This window comes from Pan troglodytes, chromosome 16 (genome assembly GCF_028858775.2).
Source record: "Pan troglodytes isolate AG18354 chromosome 16, NHGRI_mPanTro3-v2.0_pri, whole genome shotgun sequence".
Classification (NCBI taxonomy): Eukaryota; Metazoa; Chordata; class Mammalia; order Primates; family Hominidae; genus Pan; species Pan troglodytes.
In genome coordinates, this window is record NC_072414.2 from 62,965,038 (window position 1) to 62,986,465 (window position 21,428).

Sequence of the window (21,428 nt, forward strand, 5' to 3'; positions counted from 1 at the left end):
CGAGTTTCTGTACTAGGATATATATTAGACAGTAGAGATGAAAAGATCAAAATCACAGTTCATGCCCTAAAGTTACTTGCAGTTGTCTGCAGAGGCAACCATGCAGCTGGATTACAATGCAAAATGACAATCTAGAGAGATAAGATTACTAGATGGATCAATAGAGATATATGTTTTTGTCAACACACACCCAGGGCAAAATGATATCAAAGAGCAAAGCAATCCCAAGTCTACCTGAAAAACAGAAAAGTTCCAAAGGAGAAAATAATTGACTCAAGACTTTAAGAGTGGTAAAGAAGGAGGAGGATGTATTTGTGGAAAATAAAGGCATGCAAAATGCAGAAGGAAGCTGAGAGAATATAGCAGCTGACAGGAGTTCAACATGGCTAAGCATTGAGTGTACATGGCTGAGGGACATAGAGGGAGACAACTATGTCTGACAGGCAAGGACAGGCAAGGGCTAGGGCATTTTATATCATAATAAGGAGTTTAGATTTTTGTCTTGGACATAATAGGAGAAACCCTTGAAGAGTTTAAGGTAGTTAAATTGGATTTGCCTATTAAGAAGACTGTCTTTCTGGGTTCAGCCTTGAAGATGGATCGGAGAGGATGCGATGGGTGATGAGATGAGAAGCAAGGAGATTAATCAGAGTAAGAGTCTGGGAATCTGATCCAGAGGAATGGCAAGAGATAATATGATGCCATCTATCACTGGCCTCAACTCCTATTTTGCTTTATCTTTCTTCAGAAGAAGGGGTTTTAGTTTGTAAAGATTAGCATAAAGATTAATAAGATAAAAGTGAAGCTTAGGATAGGTAAATAAATAAGTTGGAACTCAGGCCCACATCTAGAGCAAGGGTTGGCAAATTTTATCTATAAAGGACCCGATAGTAAATATTTTAGGCTTTGGGGCCTGCATATTGTCTGTTGAAACTACTCAGTTTGCCCATTGTAGTATGAAAAAAGGCATGGACAATACATATATGAATAAGCATGATTCTGTTCCAAGAGAATGTTATTTAGAAAAACAGGTGGCTGACTTTGGCCTGTGGCCTAGAGTTTGGCAGTCCTTAATCTAGAGCACTGAATAAATCGCTGAACCACTGAGAGTTTTGTCTAGATAGGGTTATAGAATAATGGAGCAGCTGAAAGGTAAGATGAAGTAACTTTTTTTTTTTGCAATATTGCTTTATTTATTTATTTGTTTATTTTTGATTATACTTTAAGTTCTGGGATACATGTGCAGAATGTGCAGGTTTGTTACATAGGTATACAGGTGCCATGGTGGTTTGCTGCACCTATCAACCCATAATCTGCATTAGATATTTCTCCTAATGCTATCCCTCTCCTTGCCTCCACACCCCAACAGGCCCTGGTATGTGATGTTCCCCTCCCTGTGCCCATGTGTTCTCATTGTTAAACTCCCATTTATGAATGAGAACATGCGGTGTTTGGTTTTCTGTCCTTGCAATAGTTTGCTCAGAATGATGGTTTCCAGCTTCATCCATGTCCGTGCAAAGGACATGAACTCATTCTTTTTTATGGCTGCATAGTATTCCATGGTGTATACGTGCCACATTTTCTTTATCCAGCCTAAGATTGATGGGCATTTTGGTTCCAAGTCTTTGCTATTGTGAATAGTGCTGCAATAAACATACGTATGCATGTGTCTTTATAGTAGAATAACTTATAATCCTTTGGGTATATACCCAGTAATGGGATTGCTGGGTCAAATGGTATTTCTAGTTCTAGATCCTTGAGGAATTGCTGCACTGTCTTCCACAATGGTTGAACTAATTTACACTCCCACCAACAGTGTAAAAGCATTCCTATTTGTCCACATTCTCTCCGGCATCTGTTGTTTCCTGACTTTTGAATGATCACCATTCTAAATGGCATGATTTGCGTTTCTCTAATGTGGTTTGCTTTGCATTTCTCTAATGACCAGTGATGATGAGCTTTTTTTCATGTTTGATGGCTGCATAAATGTCTTCTTTTGAGAAGTGTCTGTTCATATCCTTCCCCCACTTTCTGATGGGGTTGTTTCTTTCTTGTAAATTTGTTTACGTTCCTTGTAGATTCTGGATATTAGTCCTTTGTCGGATGGATAGATTGCAAAAATTTTCTTCCATTCCGTAGGTTGCCTGTTGACTCTGATGATAGTTTCTTTTGCTGTGCAGAAGCTCTTTAGTTTGATTAGGTCCCATTTGTCAATTTTGGCTTTTGTTACCATTGCTTTTGGTGTTTTAGTCATGAAGTCTTCGCCCATGCCTATGTCCTGAATGGTATTGCCTAGGTTTTCTTCTAGGGTTTTCATGGTTTTAGGTCTTAAGTTTAAGTCTTTAATCTATTTTGAATTAATTTTTGTGTAAGGTGTAAGGAAGGGGTCCAGTTTCAGCTTTCTGCATATGGCTAGCCAGTTTTCCCAGCACCATTCATTAAATAGGGAATCCTTTACCCATTGCTTGTTTTTCTCAGGTTTGTCAAAGATCAGATGGTTGTAGATGTGTGGCATTATTTCTGAGGGCTCTGTTCTGTTCCATTGGTCTATATATCTGTTTTGGTACCAGTACCTTGTTGTTTTGGTTACTGTAGCCTTGTAGTATAGTTTGAAGTCAGGTAGCATGATGCCTCCAGCTTTGTTCATTTTCTTAGGATTGTCTTGGCTATATGGGCTCTTTTTTGGTTCTAAATGAATTTAAAGTAGTTTTTTCTAATTCTGTGAAGAAAGTCAATGGTAGCTTGATGGGAATAGCATTAAATATATAAATTACTTTGGGCAGTATGGCCATTTTCACTATATTGATTCTTCTTATCCACGAGCATAGAATGTTTTTCCATTTGTTTATGTCCTCTCTTATTTCCTTGAGCAGTGGTTTGTAGTTCTCCTTGAAGAGATCCTTCACATCCCTTGTAAGTTGTATGCCTAGACATTTTCTTCTGTTTGTAGCAATTGTGAATGGGAGTTTGCTCATGATTTGGCTCTCTGTCTATTATTGGTGTATAGGAATGCTTGTGATTTTTGGATATTGATTTTGTATCCTGAGACTTTGCTGAAGTTGCTTATCAGCTTAAGGAGTTTTGGGGCTGAGATGATGGGGTTTTCTAAATATACAATCATATCATCTGCAAGCAGAGATAATTTGACTCCTGTCTTCCTATCTGAATACCCTTTATTTCTTTCTCTTGCCTGATTGCCCTGGCCGGAACTTCCAATACTATGTTGAATAGGAGTGGTGAGAGAGGGCATCCTTGTCTTGTGCCAGTTTTCAAAGGGAATGCATCCAGCTTTTGCACATTCAGTATGATATTGGCTATGGGTTTGTCATAAATAGCTCTTATTATTTTGAGATATGTTCCATCAATACCTAGTTTGTTGAGTGTTTTTAGCATGAAGCGGTATTGAATTTTTATCGAAGGCCTTTTCTGCATCTATTGAGATAATCATATGGTTTTTGTCATTGGTTCTGTTTATGTGATGGATTACATTTATTGATTTGAGTATGTTGAACCAGCCTTGCATCCCAGGGATGAAGCTGGGTTGATCGTGGTGGATAAGCTTTTTAATGTGCTGCTGGATTCGGTTTGCCCCTATTTTACTGAGGATTTTCGCATCGATGTTCATCAGGGATACTGGCCTGAAATTTTCTTTTTTTGTTGTTGTTGTGTCTCTGCCAGGATTTAGTATCAGGATGATGCTGGCCTCATAAAATGAGTTAGGGAGGAGTCCCTCTTTTTCTATTGTTTGGAGTAGTTTCAGAAGGGATGCTACCTGCTCCTCTTTGTACCTCTGGTAGAATTCAGCTGTGAATCCATCTGGTCCTGGGCTTTTTTTGGTTGGTAGGCTATTAATTACTGCCTCAATTACAGAACTTGTTATTGGTCTATTCAGGGATTCAACTTCTTCATGGTTTAGTCTTGGGAGGGTATATGTGTCCAGGAATTTATCTGTTTCTTCTAGATTTTCTAGTTTATTTTCATAGAGGTGTTTATAGTATTCTCTGATGGTAGTTTGTATTTCTGTGGCATCAGTGGTGATCTCCCCTTTATCAGTTTTTATTGTGTATATTTGATTCTTCTCTCTCTTCTTCTTTATTAATCTGGCTAGCAGTCTACCTATTTTGTTGATCTTTTCAAAAAATCAGCTCCTGGATTCATTGATTTTTTGAAGGGTCATTCGTTCTCTATCCCCTTCAGTTCTGCTCTGATCTTAGTTATTTCTTGTCTTCTACTACCTTTTGAATTTGTTTGCTCTTGCTTCTCTAATTCTTTCAATTGTGATGTTAGGGTGTCAATTTTAGATCTTTCCCACTTTCTTCTGTGGCCATTTAGTACTATAAATTTCCCTCTAAACACTGCTTTAGCACCCAGAGATTCTGGTACGTTGTGTCTTTGTTCTCACTGGTTTCAAAGAACTTCTTTATTTCTCCCTTAAATTCATTATTTACCCAGTAGTCATTCAGGAGCAGGTTGTTCAGTTTCCATGTAGTTTTGTGGTTTTGAGTGCGTTTCTTAATCCTGAGTTCTAATGTGATTGCACTGTGGTCCGAGAGACTGTTTGTTGTGATTTCCATTCTTTTGCATTTGCTGAGGAATGTTTTACTTCCAGTTATGCGGTTGATTTTAGAATAAGTACGATGTGGTGCTGAGAAGACTGTATATTCTGTTGATTTGGGGTGGAGAGTTCTGTAGATGTCTATTAGGTCCACATGCTCCAGAGCTGAGTTCAAGTCCTGAATATCCTTGTTAATTTTCTGTCTTGTTAATCTGTCTAATATTGACAGTGGGGTGTTAAAATCTCCCATTATTATTGTGTGGGAGTCTAAGTCTCCTTGTGGGTCTCTAAGAAGTTGTTTTATGAATCTGAGTGCTCCTATATTGGGTGCATATGTATTTAGGATGGTTAGTTCTTCTTATTGCATTAGATCCCTTTATTATTATGCAATGCCCTTCTTTGTCTTTTTTGATCTTTGTTGGTTTAAAGTCTGTTTTGTCAGAGACTAGGATTGTAACCACTCCTTTTTTTTTTTTTTTTTGCTTTCCATTTCCTTGGTAAATCTTCCTCTATCACCTTATTTTGAGTCTATGTGTGTCTTTGCATGTGAGATGGGTCTGCTGAATACAGCACACCAATGGGTCTTGACTCTTTATCCAATTTGCCAGTCTGTTTCTTTTAACTGGGGCATTTAGCCCATTTACATTTAGGGTTAATATTGTTATGTGTGAATTTGATCCTGTAATTATGATGCTAGCTGGTGTTTTTTGCCCGTTAGTTGATGCAGTTTCTTCATAGTGTCGATGGTCTTTACATTTTGGTTTGTTTTTGTAGTGGCTGGTACTGTTTTTTCCTTTCCATATTTAGTGCTTCCTTCAGGAGCTCTTGTAAGGCAGGCCTGGTGGTGACAAAATACCTCAGCATTTGCTTGTCTGTAAAGTATTTTATTTCTCCGTCACTTATGAAGCTTAGTTTGGCTGGATATGAAATTCTGGGTTGAAAATTCTTTTCTTTAAGAATGTTGAATATTGGCCCCCACTCTCTTCTGGCTTGTAGGGTTTCTGCAGAGAGATCCAATGTTAGTCTGATGGGCTCCCCTTTGTAGATAACGCAACCTTTCTCTCTGGCTGTGCTTAACATTTTTTCCTTCATTTCAACCTTGGTGTATCTGATGATTATGTGTCTTGAGGTTGATTTTCTTGAGGAGTATCTTTGTGGTGTTCTCCGTATTTCCTGAATTTGAATGTTGGCCTGTCTTGCTAGGTTGGGGAAGTTCTCCTGGATAATATCCTGAAGTGTGTTTTCCAACTTGCTTCCATTCTCCCCGTCACTTTCAGGTACAGCAATCAAATGTAGGTTTGGTCTTTTCACATAGTCCCATATTTCTTGGCTGCTTTGTTCGTTCCTTTTCATTCTTTTTTCTCTAATCTTGTCTTCACGCTTCATTTCATTAAGTTGATCTTCAGTCTCTGATATCCTTTCTTCTGCTTGATCGATTTAGCTATTGATACTTGTGTACGCTTCACGAAATTCTTGTGCTGTGTTTTTCAGCTCCATCAGGTCATTTATGTTCTTCTCTAAACTGGTTATTCTTGTTAGCAGTTCCTGTAACCTTTTTTCAGGGTTCTTAGCTTCATTCCATTGGGTTAGAACATGCTCCTTTAGCCTGGAGGAGTTTGTTACTACCCACCTTCTGAAGCCTACTTCTGTCAATTCGTCAAACTCATTCTCCATCCAGTTTTGTTCCCTTGCTGGTGAGGAGTTGTGATCCTTTGGAGAAGTGGCATTCTGGTTTTTGGAATTTTCAACCTTTTTGTGCTGGTTTTTCCTCATCTTCGTGGATTTATCCACCTTTGGTCTTTGCTGTTGGTGACCTTTGGATGGAGTTTTTGCGTGGTTATCCTTTTTGTTGATGTTGATGCTATTGCTTTCTGTTTTTTCCCTTCTAACAGTCAGGCCCCTCTTCTGCAGGTCTGCTGGAGTTTGCTGGGGGTCCACTCCAGACCCTGTTTGCCTGGGTGTCACCAGCAGATGCTGCAGAACAGCAAAATATTGCTGCCTGCTCTTTCCTCTGGAAGCTTCATCCCAGAGGGGCACCCGCCAGATGCCAGTTGGAGCTCTCCTGTATGAAGTGTCTGTCAACACCTGCTGGGAGGTATCTCCCCATCAGAAGGCATGGGGGTCAGGGACCCACTTGAGGAGGCAGTCTGTCCCTTAGCAGAGCTCGAGCACTCTGCTGGGAGATCCGCTGCTCTCTTCAGAGCTGGCAGGCAGGAACATTTATGTCTGCTGAAGCTGTGCCCATAACCGCCACTTCCCCCAGGTGCTCTGTCCCAGGGAGATGGGAGTTTTATCTATAAGCTCTGAGTGGGGCTGCTGCCTTTCTTTCAGAGATGCTGAGCTTAGAGAAGAGGAATCTAGAGAGGCAGTCAGTCTGGCTACAGTGACTTTGTGGCACTGTGGTTTTTTTAATGTCAAAAGTACAGAATATAAATTCCACAAATTGTGACAGTCAACTTGATGTTGATTCTGAAATAAATTGAAATTGCATTATTAAAAGATGGTTTGTGGCCCAGTGCGGTGGCTTACTCCTGTAATCCCAGTACTTTGGGAGGTTGAGGTGGGCGGATCACAAGGTCAGGAGATTGAGACCATCCTAGCCAACATGGTGAAACCCCGTCTGTACTAAAAATACAAAAATTAGCTGGGCATGGTGGTGCGTGCCTGTAATCCCAGCTACTCGGGAGGCTGAGGCTGGAGAATCACTTGAACCAGGGAGCTGGAGGTTGCGGTGAGCCGAGATCGCGCCACTGCACTCCAGCCTGGCAACAGAAGGGGACTCTGTCTCAAAAAAATAAAATAATAAAATAAAATAAAAAGATGGTTTGTGAGTACTTAGGAATTGGTCACTAGGAGGCAGCATTAGCTCACTAAAAAACAATTCATGCCAGAAAAAAATTAGTTTCCTGACCTAGAAATTACAAATAGACCTTGTTAGAGGAGTGCTATAGACAGTGTTTTGGTATTTAAGCAAAGCATTTGGCAAAGTCTTTTATGGCATCATTTTGAGTAAATTGTATGACATGGTTATATAGATTTTTGATTCAAGTATACTTACAGAACATGAAGTAATGGATTAATGCCAGCCTTTAGAGAAATCTGTACTGGCATGCCATGAGGCTTTTTTCCTCCAGCCCATTCTATTCACATTTTTATTAATGTCTAGGAGAAAATATTTGTTATTCTGGTAAAGTATGTGAATGACAGAAACTAGAGAAATTAGAGTTCTTGGTATATTGGTTGATCAAATGAGAATCCAAAAGTATCTCCATAGTCTAGAACAGGGTTTGGCAAACTACAGCCTGTGGGCTAGATCCATCTGGCAGCCTGCCTTTTGTACAGGTCTCAAGCTAATAATGGCTTTTATATTTTCAAAGCATTGTAAAAAAAAAAAAAAAAAAGAACAACAAAGAAGGATATGAGATAGAGATCACATACAGCTCACAAAGCCTAAAATATTTACCATACTATCTGACCCTCTACAGAAAAAGTTTGTTTATGCCTAGTCTAGAAAAGTAAGCAGAATTTAACAACATAAAAAATAGATGAATTGAACATCCTGGACTTTATTCCATAACAACAATCAAGCAAAACAATTCTTAGCACAAATTCAGTATTATACAAGATTAGACTTAGCAGCGTGTGTTAAAGTGACTTGGAATTGCTAAATTCAAGTTCAATTAATTATGAGATGTGATTATTAAAAGTTAATATGGCTTAAAACAATATTCATTTATAGAAAAAGAGAATTCAGACAATGGAGACAGTCCCGTCCCATTTTTTTCTACAGTGGTCAGATTACACCTGAACTATTACTAGTTTTAGAGGGCAGACAATAAACTAGAGCATTTCCAAAGAATCTGACATGATTAGTTGACAAAGGAGAAGACATAAGGAAGATATCCCAGTGATCTTCAACTGTTTTCACAACTATTCAAAAAAAGAGAGAACAGACACATGTTGAGGGGCTAGAACAAGGACCCTTATATAGAAAATTCTGGGAGGCAGAATTTTCCTTTTTATTTCTAAGGCAGCATTTTGTGAATGCAGGCAGTATTGTCACAATTCTGAAACAGGGTTGGGCGTGGTGGCTCATGCCTGTAATCCTAGCACTTTGGGAGGCCAAGGTGGGCAGATCACTTGAGTCAGGAGTTTGAGACCAGCTGGCCAACATGACAAAACCCTGTCTCTACAAAAAATACAAAAAATTTAGCCGAGTGTGGAGGCACGCGCCTGTAATACCAGAGACTTGAGGGACTGAGGCAGGAGGATCGCTTGAACCCAGGAGGTCAAAGCTGCAGTGAGCCAAGATCTCACCACTGCACTCAAGCCTGGGGGACAGAATGAGATCCTGTCTCAAAACAAAACAACAACACAATTCAGAAACAAACAATGTCTAAAGTTTTCACCTCAAGCTCACATTTAATTGGCTTAGTGTGAACTTGTTTACAATTTGCTCTCCAAAAAAAAAAAAGGAGCTCATCTCATGTGTACGTTTTCTGTTTCAGTAGACGTTACTAATGTTCACCAATATGCTCTGGTTCTCCTCCTTTTTGACATGTGGGAAGATGTTTGGCCAATGAAATGTGAGCAGAAATAATGTATATCATTTCCAGGCAGAAGCATTTAAAAGCATGATTGTCATGCTTCCTTCCCATGTGGTAGTCACTGCGGAAGCCTATATAAAGTTGAGGATGCCATCAGATCATAGCACTCAGGAATACTTAGCCACTACATTGAAGACAGTTGCAGTGTTCTTTGCGTGATCAAGAAATAAACTTTTTTAAAGTCATAAGCCAGTGAAAGTTTTGAAGTTGTTACAGCAGCATAACCTATCCTGTTCTGACTATTTCCCTCCCCAGTATTTAACAGCTAATATCCCTGGACCAGAAGTCAGGTGACATGGCTTCTAATCTTCACTCTAACACTAGGTGTGACCCTGCAAAAAAATCAGTTTTGTTTGCTAAAAGTGATTGTTTGAGTAAAAATTATTGACCACCTCTTTGAGGGAAAAAACCCTGTGATTTTAAAGTCTGTTTTAATATTTTATATGTTCAAAGAAAATAATGTTTATAACTAAAGTATATGGTTAAAACACACCTTGCCATTTGATTTTTAAAATTTCATAAAATGCTGCCTATATTAGGACTACTATTATTTATTTTGGATCAGTCTTTTTCTTGTGTGATATGTGCATTGTTTTAGGCCTTAATATCTGCTAACAAAGTATAATCTAGGTTATCAAACACCTATTAAATCACTGCAAGGCTTAATTGACTTGAAATCATTTCTATATTGGGTCTTCATGGCCAAAATGAAGTGAGGAAAAAGTAGTTTTTTGTCCCAGATCCCAGATTCCCCCCCAACTTATTTATTTTTTTATTTTTATTTTTTGCTATGTAAAGGATATGGCTTTTGTCCCAGAAATTGGACTATTATCAAGAAGATACCAGAATTTTAGTTTTTCTTTCTTACCAACAGATTTATAACTTATCTTCACAATTAGAGGTTTTTTTTTCTAAGTTTAGTTACTCTGTAATTATTTGGGCTGAAATATAGCTCTCAGATACATAAATTCCTTAAAATATTCAATATTTGAATTGATTTGGTGTAAATCCAGTTTTCCAAGGTTTAGCTTTCCTTTTAAGCCCTACTGCCTTTAATAGAAGCTCAAATTCTTTTCAAAAATCTGATGAAATCATCTCGTAAGTATGTGTAGTACGTGATCCATACAGTTTCCAGTACTGTTTGAAATTGGCTCTTTGAAAAAACAATCTGTTTCTAGTTCACATTTTATAGATGAGTCAACAATTGAACATCAATGTATTTTGCTCTTTTAAACACTTTATTCTGAAATAGATTGTACTCTGTAGGTACCAAGTCAGTATTTACTGAATAAAAGAATTTAACAGAATTATTAAACCAGATATTTTGTGAAGCTAGGATTCAAAGTTCTGCATTTTTAATTTAGTTTATTTCTCCTCATTACCTCTATTTAGTTTTTAAAAGTTAAGAATAATTATTTTCCAGCTGGGCATTGGTGGCTCGCGCCTGTAATTGTAGCACTTTGGGAGGCTGAAGTGGGCAGATCACATGAGGCTAGGAGTTTGAGACCAGCCTGGCCAACATGGTAAAACCCTGTCTCTACTAAAAATACAAAAATTAGCCTGGCATGGTGGCACATGCCTGTAATCCCAGCTTCTTGGGAGGCTAAGACATGAGAATTGCTTGAACCCAGGAGGCGGAGGTTGCAGTGAGCTGACATTGCACCACGGCACTCCAAGCCTGGGCAACAAGCAAGATACAAGACTGTCTTAAAAAAATAATAATTATTATTATTTTCCATATTGTAAAAGACACTTTAAATTCACTAAAATTACATTTCCATTTCCATTTCCTTTAAAACAACTAAATCATATGGCAGATCACTTCTGAGTTCTAAACTCTTCTTTATCTATCTAAAATCAGTAAAATTAATTTAAATACATCTTTATTATAAAAAAAATATGAATTTTGTTTCTAGCAGGCCATGGCTTCTGGTCCTGATCCTGGCCTTGTCACTAGCTATGTGACCTCATACAAGTTACTAATGTCTTGGAGCATTTGTTACCTTATTTCTAAAATTAGAGTTGTCTAGTATATGCTTTCTTAGTTTTCTTTTTAAACTCTGTGTTGGTTTCTGTTTGTGCATTTTTAAATATAATTATTTAATCTAGGTTTTCTCTTTGTTTTCAGGAGCATGTATAATGGCCCATCCTCTAGAACACATTTTCATAGTCTCTTTGACCTTCTTTAATTCTAATATAACATATATATACTGGTCAGCATAGGCTAGATTGTGCTGCAGTAACAGCTTCTCTAACTTCAGTGAATTAAAACAACAAAGTTTATTTCAGGCTTCTAATACCTGTCTGCCTATGATGTGTGATTTGGGATCTTTGCTCTGTGTTGTCCTCATTCTAGTACTCAGGCTTTCAAAGTACCCACCTGTGGAGTTTTGCAGGTACTGTAGCAAGGTGAGAGAGAGAATAGTTGTATCATACATTGTCTTTGAAAGTTTTCAACCAGAAGTAAATACATGTCACTTTTGTCCATATGACATTGGCCAAAGCAAGTCACATGGCCACATCTAACCTCAAGGGGGCTAGAAGTGCTATCTCACAATGTGTCTTGGATATGCAAAGACACAAGAATATTTGGTGAACAGCTTTTATGAATAACCATCAGGTTTTAAATCAAATGTTGAAATCTGGTAGGAGTATAAATTAGAACTGCATTTATGGAGGGCAGTTTGCAGACATATCAAAAGGATAGAAATATGTCTACCATTTGATACAGCAGTTTCAGTTTTAATAAATTACTGAACAGACATGGTTCATACATTCATAGAGCTTATTTTATGGCATGGGAGGCAAGAGGGATAGCACCAGAAAAAATTAAAATGAAACAGGTTAAGTGCTATGATAGAGAAGTATGTAGGGTGATACTAAAACATATAGAAAACATTCTCATCCTCTATTTTCCAGTTGACTGATTCTCTCTTCAGCTGTGTATAATCTGCTATTAAATCTCCCTTTGTTGAATTTTAAATTTCAATTCTTATAATTTTTTGTTTCTAAAAGAGTTATTCTTCAGATCTGCTAAGTTACTTGTTATGGTTTCCTGTCTCTGAAGATGTTTTCAAGCTTGTCTTTTATGAATAAATTGTTTTCTCAAATTATCGTATTATTTTGAGTATCTACAAATCTTTTGGTAATGAAAATTAAAAGTTACATGGTTATAATTTATTAAAATATGACAGTCTTCGGGGGAAAAATTGTCCAGATTGTATATATAGATTATAACCTTTAAAAAATTGCTCATAGTGAATATTATAAACTGATACACAGAAATTGTAAGATTTGAGTTAGGTGTTTGGGATTATGACTGATTTTTAAGCATTTTTCTAAACTGTCTGTAAGGTTATTTTGTCATTTCTACTTTTTCCAGCTTTGTTGAGGTATGATTGATGAAACTATATAAAATTAAGGTGTACAGTGTGGTGATTTGATATATATGATAAAATGATTACCACAATCAAGTTAGTTAATATTTCTATCACTTCACCTGATTATCTTTTTTTTTGTAGTTAGAACATATAAGATCTATTCTCTTAGCAAATGCCAAGATTACAATACAAGATTATTAACTACGGTCATCATGCTATATTTCATAGCTTTTAGAATTTAAAAAATGAGACTGGGCAACACAATTTAAAAACAAACCAAAAGTAATTATATTAATGGGGAATAATTTATTAATATAATTGGAGTTTTAAAAGATATTTACCCTGGTTTTTTCATCAATAAGTTCTGATTTTCTATCACAGATCCAGTCAACATTGTTAGATGTATCACTTTTATCCTTCTTACCTCGATGATAGAAAGTTTAAACCTATGTGGAACCATGATGCACAGTGTACAAAAGGAAAATGATGCAAACATACTTCTCCTTTTCTTCTCATTCTTTTTTCTTTCTTGTATGAGCTAGGTTCACGTCACCTCCAGAGTTGGGTATAGAGTTAGGAATGCACAGATTTTTAGCGTTAAGAGGAAAGAAGAAAATAAAGAGAAACATACTAAATTTTTCTTTGAGAGTATATTTTCTGCTAGTAAATACTATGCCTCTCAAGAAGAAAACTGTGCTTAATAGGACCAATGATATTTAGCATTAAAAGATGGTTAAACTCTTCATAATACTTTTTGGAAAATGTCTTTTAGGAAGAAGAAAGGCGTATGGCATCTGTTTTAGCCAAAAAAGAGGAAGAGAAGAAGCGGGAAAGTCATAAACAATCTTTGCTTAAGGTATTTTCTCTGATGTCTACATGGATGTGTGTGCACACGTAGACACACATACCCCAAAGCCAGCTAGCTAGTCTACTGGAAAAGTGGTTTCTAAACTTTGTAAGTTTTTTGTTCCTATCAACAGAATGTACGTACCCCTAAAACTTTTACAAGTTATTACCTATAAATAAACCTGTACTTAAGAAATAAAATATGATATACATTATAAAATAAATGCAAAGGCTAGTTTTAAAAGGAAGAGATGATAAATAAATATAATTGAAGTTATAACACTTTTATTTCATACCAGTGCATCATCTTGTGTATCCCATGGCCTATTCACTTCATTTTGGAACGTACTGTAATTGACTGTCATCTTTACTGATATATTTTAATGAGCTCTGCTACGTTTTTTTTTAATGATAGCTTTTTAAATTTAAAAAGTTTATGATATAGAAGTGATAAAGATTTTGTGGAACTTAGGAATGAAAATTTGTTTTAAACTGGTTTTAAATGATTTAGCAGATATTAATTTCCTTAAATAAAATATTCGCTTTTAAATATTTTATATTAACATTGCAAAGTATAAGTAAAGGCAGCTTTAAGTTTATAGTTCATAATATGCATCATGCTATGTTCTAAAATTAAGGACATCACCCTGATTATCATTACTCATTCATGTTCTATATAGATGCTTTTCTTTTTAAAATTAAAGTGGCACTCAGAATTCAAAAAAATGACTAGCCAGGCAAGGTGGTATGTACCTGAAGTCTTAACTACTTGGGAGGCTAAGGTAGAGGATTGCTTGAGCCCAGGAATTAAGTCCAGCTTGGAAAATATAGTGAGACAAAACAAAATGTCACTAAATAGGACTCTTTAGTTACGAGGTTTACTTAGTATTTTTATTTTTAGTAAGAGGAAAAGCATGGGGAATCAGGAGACCCAGGTTCTAGCCCTAGCTCAGATTTGGAATCATGATACAACAGACCCTCAGCATTTGCTGAGGATTGCTCGTGCAACTCTACATATTGATCATTAAGAAAATGGGATGGACATTCTCAGCAAACTAACACAGGAACAGAAAACCAAACACTGCATGTTCTCACTCATAAGTGGGAGTTGAACAATGAGAACACATGGACACAGGGAGGGGAACATCACACACCGGGGCCTGTTGGAGGGTAGGGGGGCTAGGGGACGGATAGCATTAGGAGAAATACCTAATGTAGATGACGGGTTGATGGGTGCAGCAAACCACCATGGCACATGTATACCTATGTAACAAACCTGCACGTTCTGCATATGTATCCCAGAACTTAAAGTATAATTAAAAAAAAAAAAGAATGCTAAAAAATAAAAAAAAGAAAATGGAATGGATTGGTTACAGGAAGAGTGTATAGATACTGTCTTCTGCCTTGTTGCTTTTCTATTTTTTTATTTTCCTTGTAACCTTAAAAGTGAAGGAAAGTGAAACTTATGGCATATACTGGTATGGTCTTGCCTGGACAATGAAAAATAGACTCAAATGGCAGAAATTGGAATTTGGCACCTTCTAAAATATTTGTCACTTTAGCACAGACTTGGCCATTTATTGGCACCTAGCTATTAGAAACATAATTGTCGCTGATATCCCAAATGCCTCTGTGATCTTTACACTTTACTTTGGGTACCCCCTTATGCCTTGCAGAATCTCTAGCATTCTCTAACCTTTCTTTTGCTGCTTCTTTTTTTTTTTTTTTTTTCCTCCACAGATGCATAGAGCCCTTATGTGTCCTCCTGGCCAGCCATTAATCCCCACCTGACATTAAGACAGGCTATACTCCTGTCTTAAAATATGTCTTCCCTTTTCCGGGCCCCAGTAAAATTAATCATTCTCTTAGTCAACCTGGTAATGATCTGATTTTAATAACCCAAATTAAAGAAGCTTAACTTTTGCACAAATATAGGAAAACGTTTGCATTTTCAAAGATTATCTTATTATAAATTTAACATACTCAGTGGTCTAAAGATATTTTATGCCCTTTTTCTAAGCACTGCTTTATCTATCTCATTCTGAGTATTTCTTTTGCCTACCCCTGCCAGCCAGAAATCCAAAAGCATGAAGCCAACATGAGAACCATCAGCCATTAACTCACTGCCCTGGCCTCTTTCAAAGTGGCCTTGATACTGAGTAAAAAAACCAGAGTTGCTTAGATTAAAAATTGGGTTGGCATAGTCATCAGCAAGTAACTTAAATAGAATTCCTTAAAGTGAGAAGCATTTTTATTATAGAATGGGGAAAAAATGTTTTTACAATAGGAATTGCAGATTTCTACTTGCTTTATATAAGGAGCACATACATAGAATGTCAGAAAGTCTCCAAAGTATATACATATTAAATATAACCCACTGAATTGTACACAAAAATTTGAAACACCAAACAACAGAAAAAAAGAAAGCCAGGCCCAAAACATTTTTTTTAGAGATGGGGTCTTGCTGTGTTGCCCAGGCTGGAATGCAGTTCACAGGTGTGACTGTAGCACACTACAGCTTTCAACTCCTGGGTTCAAGCAGTCCTCCTGCATTAGCCTCCCAAGTAGTTGAGATTTCAAGTGTGCACCACTGCACTCCCCCAGAAAACATGTTTAAAACAGAAATAGAACTTTTAAAACTTTAGTTTTAATTAAGCAAGCCATATCACTTTTTATTCCTATCTAATGCCATGCATACATGCTAAAATCTTAGATAACCAAAAATTATGCAAACATATGCAAAGAGGTACAACTAAAAAGAATTATTCTACATGTACTGAAGGAGTGGACAGAGAATCTTCCTACTAGCCTTCTGTGGCTTCAGGGCCAGCAGGTGAAGAGGAGTCAGTATCACACTCAGCTGATTTTTCAATGCAGGATTGTAGTCTTAGTAAAGAGGAAAAGGAAAGTGTCTGTTTTCAGCATTCTGATCTAATTGACAAGCTGTAATTAAATATTATCTTTTGATAATGGAAACTTTACCAGAATAGGGATTTTTTTTCTATTAATATATATAAATTGAATAGAAACGTTTCAATTTAGCACAATTTCTTTCAGTAGTCTAGATCTGCTTTTTCACAAGAGGGTTTCTATGAGATGACTGAGCTCCAATGCTGGAAGTCAGTGGTTCTCAAAGTGAGGTCCATGAACTAGCAATATTAGAATACGTAGGAGCTTGTTAGAAATTCAAATTCTCAAACCCTACGCCCAAAACTCTAAATCAGCAATCTGTTATAAGCTCCAGGTGATTTGAGGTACCCTGAAATTTGAGAACCACTACCTTAAGACATCCATTGCTTATAATGAATTAATTTCTTTCCTACTCATCTGGAATGGTACTAGTTATCTAGAGACATTTCAACCTAGTACAATTTCTTTTAATAGTCTAGAGAATAATTTTTAAATTTCAGACATTATAATTTATTCTGAGAAACTTGGAACATTGATCAACTCCTTCCCTTCCCCCCCTCCAAGATTATTTCACCTTACCAGTCTTAATTATTGAGTAGAAAAACTAAAATATCATTAGTTTTTTCTTACTGTGTTAGAGGCATATAAATTTCTGTTTAAAACTTCAGATAACATTAAGTATGTAAAAATTTATGTGAAATTAAAACTTCAGATTTTGAATTTTTAATCTCTAGTTGGTTGTATATTTATTTTTAATAAAATTAAGTTCCTAAAGAGCAATAATTGTTTGCATTTTTTTCCTTTAGAGTTAGATAATTATTGAGATTTTGGATGCAGAGAGTAAATACAGGCCTCTTGAATCTTGTTTTAGAATGTATTGGGTATCTACTTAAAAGGAACAGGCTCCTTTTAAAAGTATTATAAGAAGGTACAAACAATATGCCCCTTAGATGTCACTTCTGCTACAAAAATTGCATTATATAACTTTTGTCACAATTAACTTTTTCATAGGAGAAGAGAAGGTTAACAATTAACAACGTAGCTCGACAGTGGGACTTGCAACAACAACGAGTAGCCAATATTGCTACAAATGAAGATAGAAAAGATTCTGACTCTCCTCAGGACCCCTGTCAGATTGATGGAAGCACCCTCTCTGCATTCCCAGAGGAAACAGGGTATGCAATGGTATTTTTTCAAGATACAAGCATCTTTGATAATTGAATTTGGAGTGGGAATTAGAAACCATTTTACATATAATTATTTTAAAAGGGTTTTCTTAAGAAAACTTGCTGAAATTAGAAATTAAGATGGAAAAGTTGAAAATATAAATCTTACTATAACATTCTCCAAATTAGAACATGCTTCATAGGGCATTTCATATTTTTTATAGGGAAAAGTCTAGATTGCTTAATATAGTCTATGATGTCTTTTGCCCACTTCATCTCTTTTATCTCATGCCATCAACCATGTTCTTCTGCTATTGCAGCATCACTGTCTGTCTTTCAGTTCAGTTACATCCTACTTCAGAACCTTTCTTTTTTATTATTATTACTATTATTATTATACTTTAAGTTTTAGGGTACATGTGCACAATGTGCAGGTTAGTTACATATGTATACATGTGCCATGCTGGTGTGCTGCACCAATTAACTCATCATTTAGCATTAGGTATATCTCCTAAAGCTATCCCTCCCCCCTCCCCCCACCCCACAACAGTCCCCAGAGTGTGATGTTCCCCTTCCTGTGTCCATGTGTTCTCATTGTTCAATTCCCACCTATGAGTGAGAATATGCGGTGTTTGGTTTTTTGTTCTTGCGATAGTTTACTGAGAATGATGATTTCCAATTTCATCCATGTCCCTACAAAGGACATGAACTCATCAATTTTTATGGCTGCATAGTATTCCATGGTGTATATGTGCCACATTTTCTTAATCCAGTCTATCATTGTTGGACATTTGGGTTGGTTCCAAGTCTTTGCTATTGTGAATAGTGCCGCAATAAACATACGTGTGCATGTGTCTTTATAGCAGCATGATTTATAGTCCTTTGGGTATATACCCAGTAATGGGATGGCTGGGTCAAATGGTATTTCTAGTTCTAGATCCCTGAGGAATTGCCACACTGACTTCCACAATGGTTGAACTAGTTTACAGTCCCACCAACAGTGTAAAAGTGTTCCTATTTCTCCACATCCTCTCCAGCACCTGTTGTTTCCTGACTTTTTAATGATTGCCATTCTAACTGGTGTGAGATGGTATCTCATTGTGGTTTTGATTTGCATTTCTCTGATGGCCAGTGATGGTGAGCATTTTTTCATGTGTTTTTTTGGCTGCATAAATGTCCTCTTCAGAAGTGTCTGTTCATGTTCTTTGCCCACTTTTTGATGGGTTGTTTGTTTTTTTCTTGTAAATGTGTTTGAGTTCATTGTTGATTCTGGATATTAGCCCTTTGTCATATGAGTAGGTTGGGAAAATTTTCTCCCATGTTGTAGGTTGCCTGTTCACTCTGATGGTAGTTTCTTTTGCTGTGCAGAAGCTCTTGAGTTTAATTAGATCCCATTTGTCAATTTTGGCTTTTGTTGCCATTGCTTTTGGTGTTTTAGATATAAAGTCCTTGCCCATGCCTATGTCCTGAATGGTAATGCCTAGGTTTTCTTCTAGGGTTTTTATGGTTTTAGGTCTAACGTTTAAGTCTTTAATCCATCTTGAATTAATTTTTGTATAAGGTGTAAGGAAGGGATCCAGTTTCAGCTTCTACATATGGCTAGCCAGTTTTCCCAGCACCATTTATTTATTTATTTATTTTTTTGCATCAGAAGCTCAGTAGAGATTTATTTAATGAATGAGTATACTATAAGGGATATTTAATATTATATAGTTCAACCACCCTGTGTTTTTATTGAGATAAAATTCACATAACATAAAATTTACCATTTTAACCATCTAAAGTGTACGATTCAGTAGCTTTCTTTTTTTTTTTTTTTTTTTTTCACAATCACAAACACATTTTATATAGTCTTTGAAGTCTAATGGCCTCAGGCTCCTGGACTGATAAGTATGCAGATAGAGCGCAGACCAGAGCTGGGAAGACAGTACCCTGTGCAGGCAGAGGCAGGGGCCCCCGTGGGGGTGGGAAGGGACGGAGACGCCTATGGGTCCCAGAGGCAGGGGGTCCCACCCTGTTCATCTAAGCCTGAAGGAGAAAATCGGATCAGGTTGGGGAAAGGGGGATGAAGCCCCTCAGGGCTGCTGCTCCTGGGCTCTCCAAAATGAGGTCTGCTCTCTCAGAGGCTGGGCCATCAGGGGTTCCCTCTTTTTTTTTTTTTTTTTAATTATACTTTAAGTTTTAGGGTACATGTGCACATTGTGCAGGTTAGTTACATATGTATACATGTGCCATGCTGGTGCGCTGCACCCACTAACTCGTCATCTAGCATTAGGTATATCTCCCAATGCTATCCCTCCCCCCTCCCCACCACAGTCCCCAGAGTGTGATATTCCCCTTCCTGTGTCCATGTGATCTCATTGTTCAATTCCCACCTATGAGTGAGAATATGCGGTGTTTGGTTTTTTGTTCTTGCAATAGTTTACTGAGAATGATGGTTTCCAATTTCATCCATGTCCCTACAAAGGACATGAACTCATTTTTTATGGCTGCATAGTATTCCATGGTGTATATGTGCCACATTTTCTTAATCCAGTCTATCATTGTTGGACATTTGGGTTGGTTCCAAGTCTTTGCTATTGTGAATAGTGCCGCAATAAACATACGTGTGCATGTGTCTTTATAGCAGCATGATTTATAGTCCTTTGGGTATATACCCAGTAATGGGATGGCTGGGTCAAATGGTATTTCTAGTTCTAGATCCCTGAGGAATTGCCACACTGACTTCCACAATGGTTGAACTAGTTTACAGTCCCACCAACAGTGTAAAAGTGTTCCTATTTCTCCACATCCTCTCCAGCACCTGTTGTTTCCTGACTTTTTAATGATTGCCATTCTAACTGGTGTGAGATGATATCTCATAGTGGTTTTGATTTGCATTTCTCTGATGGCCAGTGATGATGAGCATTTTTTCATGTGTTTTTTGGCTGCATAAATGTCTTCTTTTGAGAAGTGTCTGTTCATGTCCTTCGCCCACTTTTTGATGGGGTTGTTTGTTTTTTTCTTGTAAATTTGTTTGAGTTCATTGTCGATTCTGGATATTAGCCCTTTGTCAGATGAGTAGGTTGGGAAAATTTTCTCCCATGTTGTAGGTTGCCTGTTCACTCTGATGGTAGTTTCTTTTGCTGTGCAGAAGCTCTTGAGTTTAATTAGATCCCATTTGTCAATTTTGTCTTTTGTTGCCATTGCTTTTGGTGTTTTGGACATGAAGTCCTTGCCCACGCCTATGTCCTGAATGGTAATGCCTAGGTTTTCTTCTAGGGTTTTTATGGTTTTAGGTCTAACGTTTAAATCTTTAATCCATCTTGAATTGATTTTTGTATAAAGTGTAAGGAAGGGATCCAGTTTCAGCTTTCTACATATGGCTAGCCAGTTTTCCAAGCACCATTTATTAAATAGGGAATCCTTTCCCCATTGCTTGTTTTTCTCAGGTTTGTCAAAGATCAGATAGTTGTAGATATGCGGCGTTATTTCTGAGGGCTCTGTTCTGTTCCATTGATCTATATCTCTGTTTTGGTACCAGTACCATGCTGTTTTGGTTATTGTAGCCTTGTAGTATAGTTTGAAGTCAGGTAGCGTGATGCCTCCAGCTTTGTTCTTTTGGCTTAGGATTGACTTGGCGATGTGGGCTCTTTTTTGGTTCCATATGAACTTTAAAGTAGTTTTCTCCAATTATGTGAAGAAAGTCATTGGTAGCTTGATGGGGATGGCATTGAATCTATAAATTACCTTGAGCAGTATGGCCATTTTCATGATATTGATTCTTCCTACCCATGAGCATGGAATGTTCTTCTATTTGTTTGTATCCTCTTTTATTTCATTGAGCAGTGGTTTGTAGTTCTCCTTGAAGAGGTCCTTCACATCCCTTGTAAGTTGGATTCCTAGGTATTTTATTCTCTTTGAAGCAATTGTGAATGGGAGTTCACTCATGATTTGGCTCTCTGTTTGTCTGTTATTGGTGTAT

At 37.1% G+C, this 21,428-nt stretch overlaps 1 protein-coding gene across 11 annotated transcripts in view; it reads left to right on the forward strand.

The window, feature by feature from the left end:
* Positions 1–21,428, forward strand: part of LRRC49 (leucine rich repeat containing 49) — a 159,450-nt gene that overhangs the window by 74,997 nt on the left and 63,025 nt on the right. For all 11 annotated transcript variants that reach the window (XM_009429033.5, XM_016927078.4, XM_063794015.1 and 8 more), the window contains 2 exons: positions 13,315–13,398; positions 17,310–17,473. In XM_009429033.5, the coding sequence (XP_009427308.1) occupies positions 13,315–13,398; positions 17,310–17,473 (248 nt within the window). The remainder of the gene's footprint in view (positions 1–13,314; positions 13,399–17,309; positions 17,474–21,428) is intronic.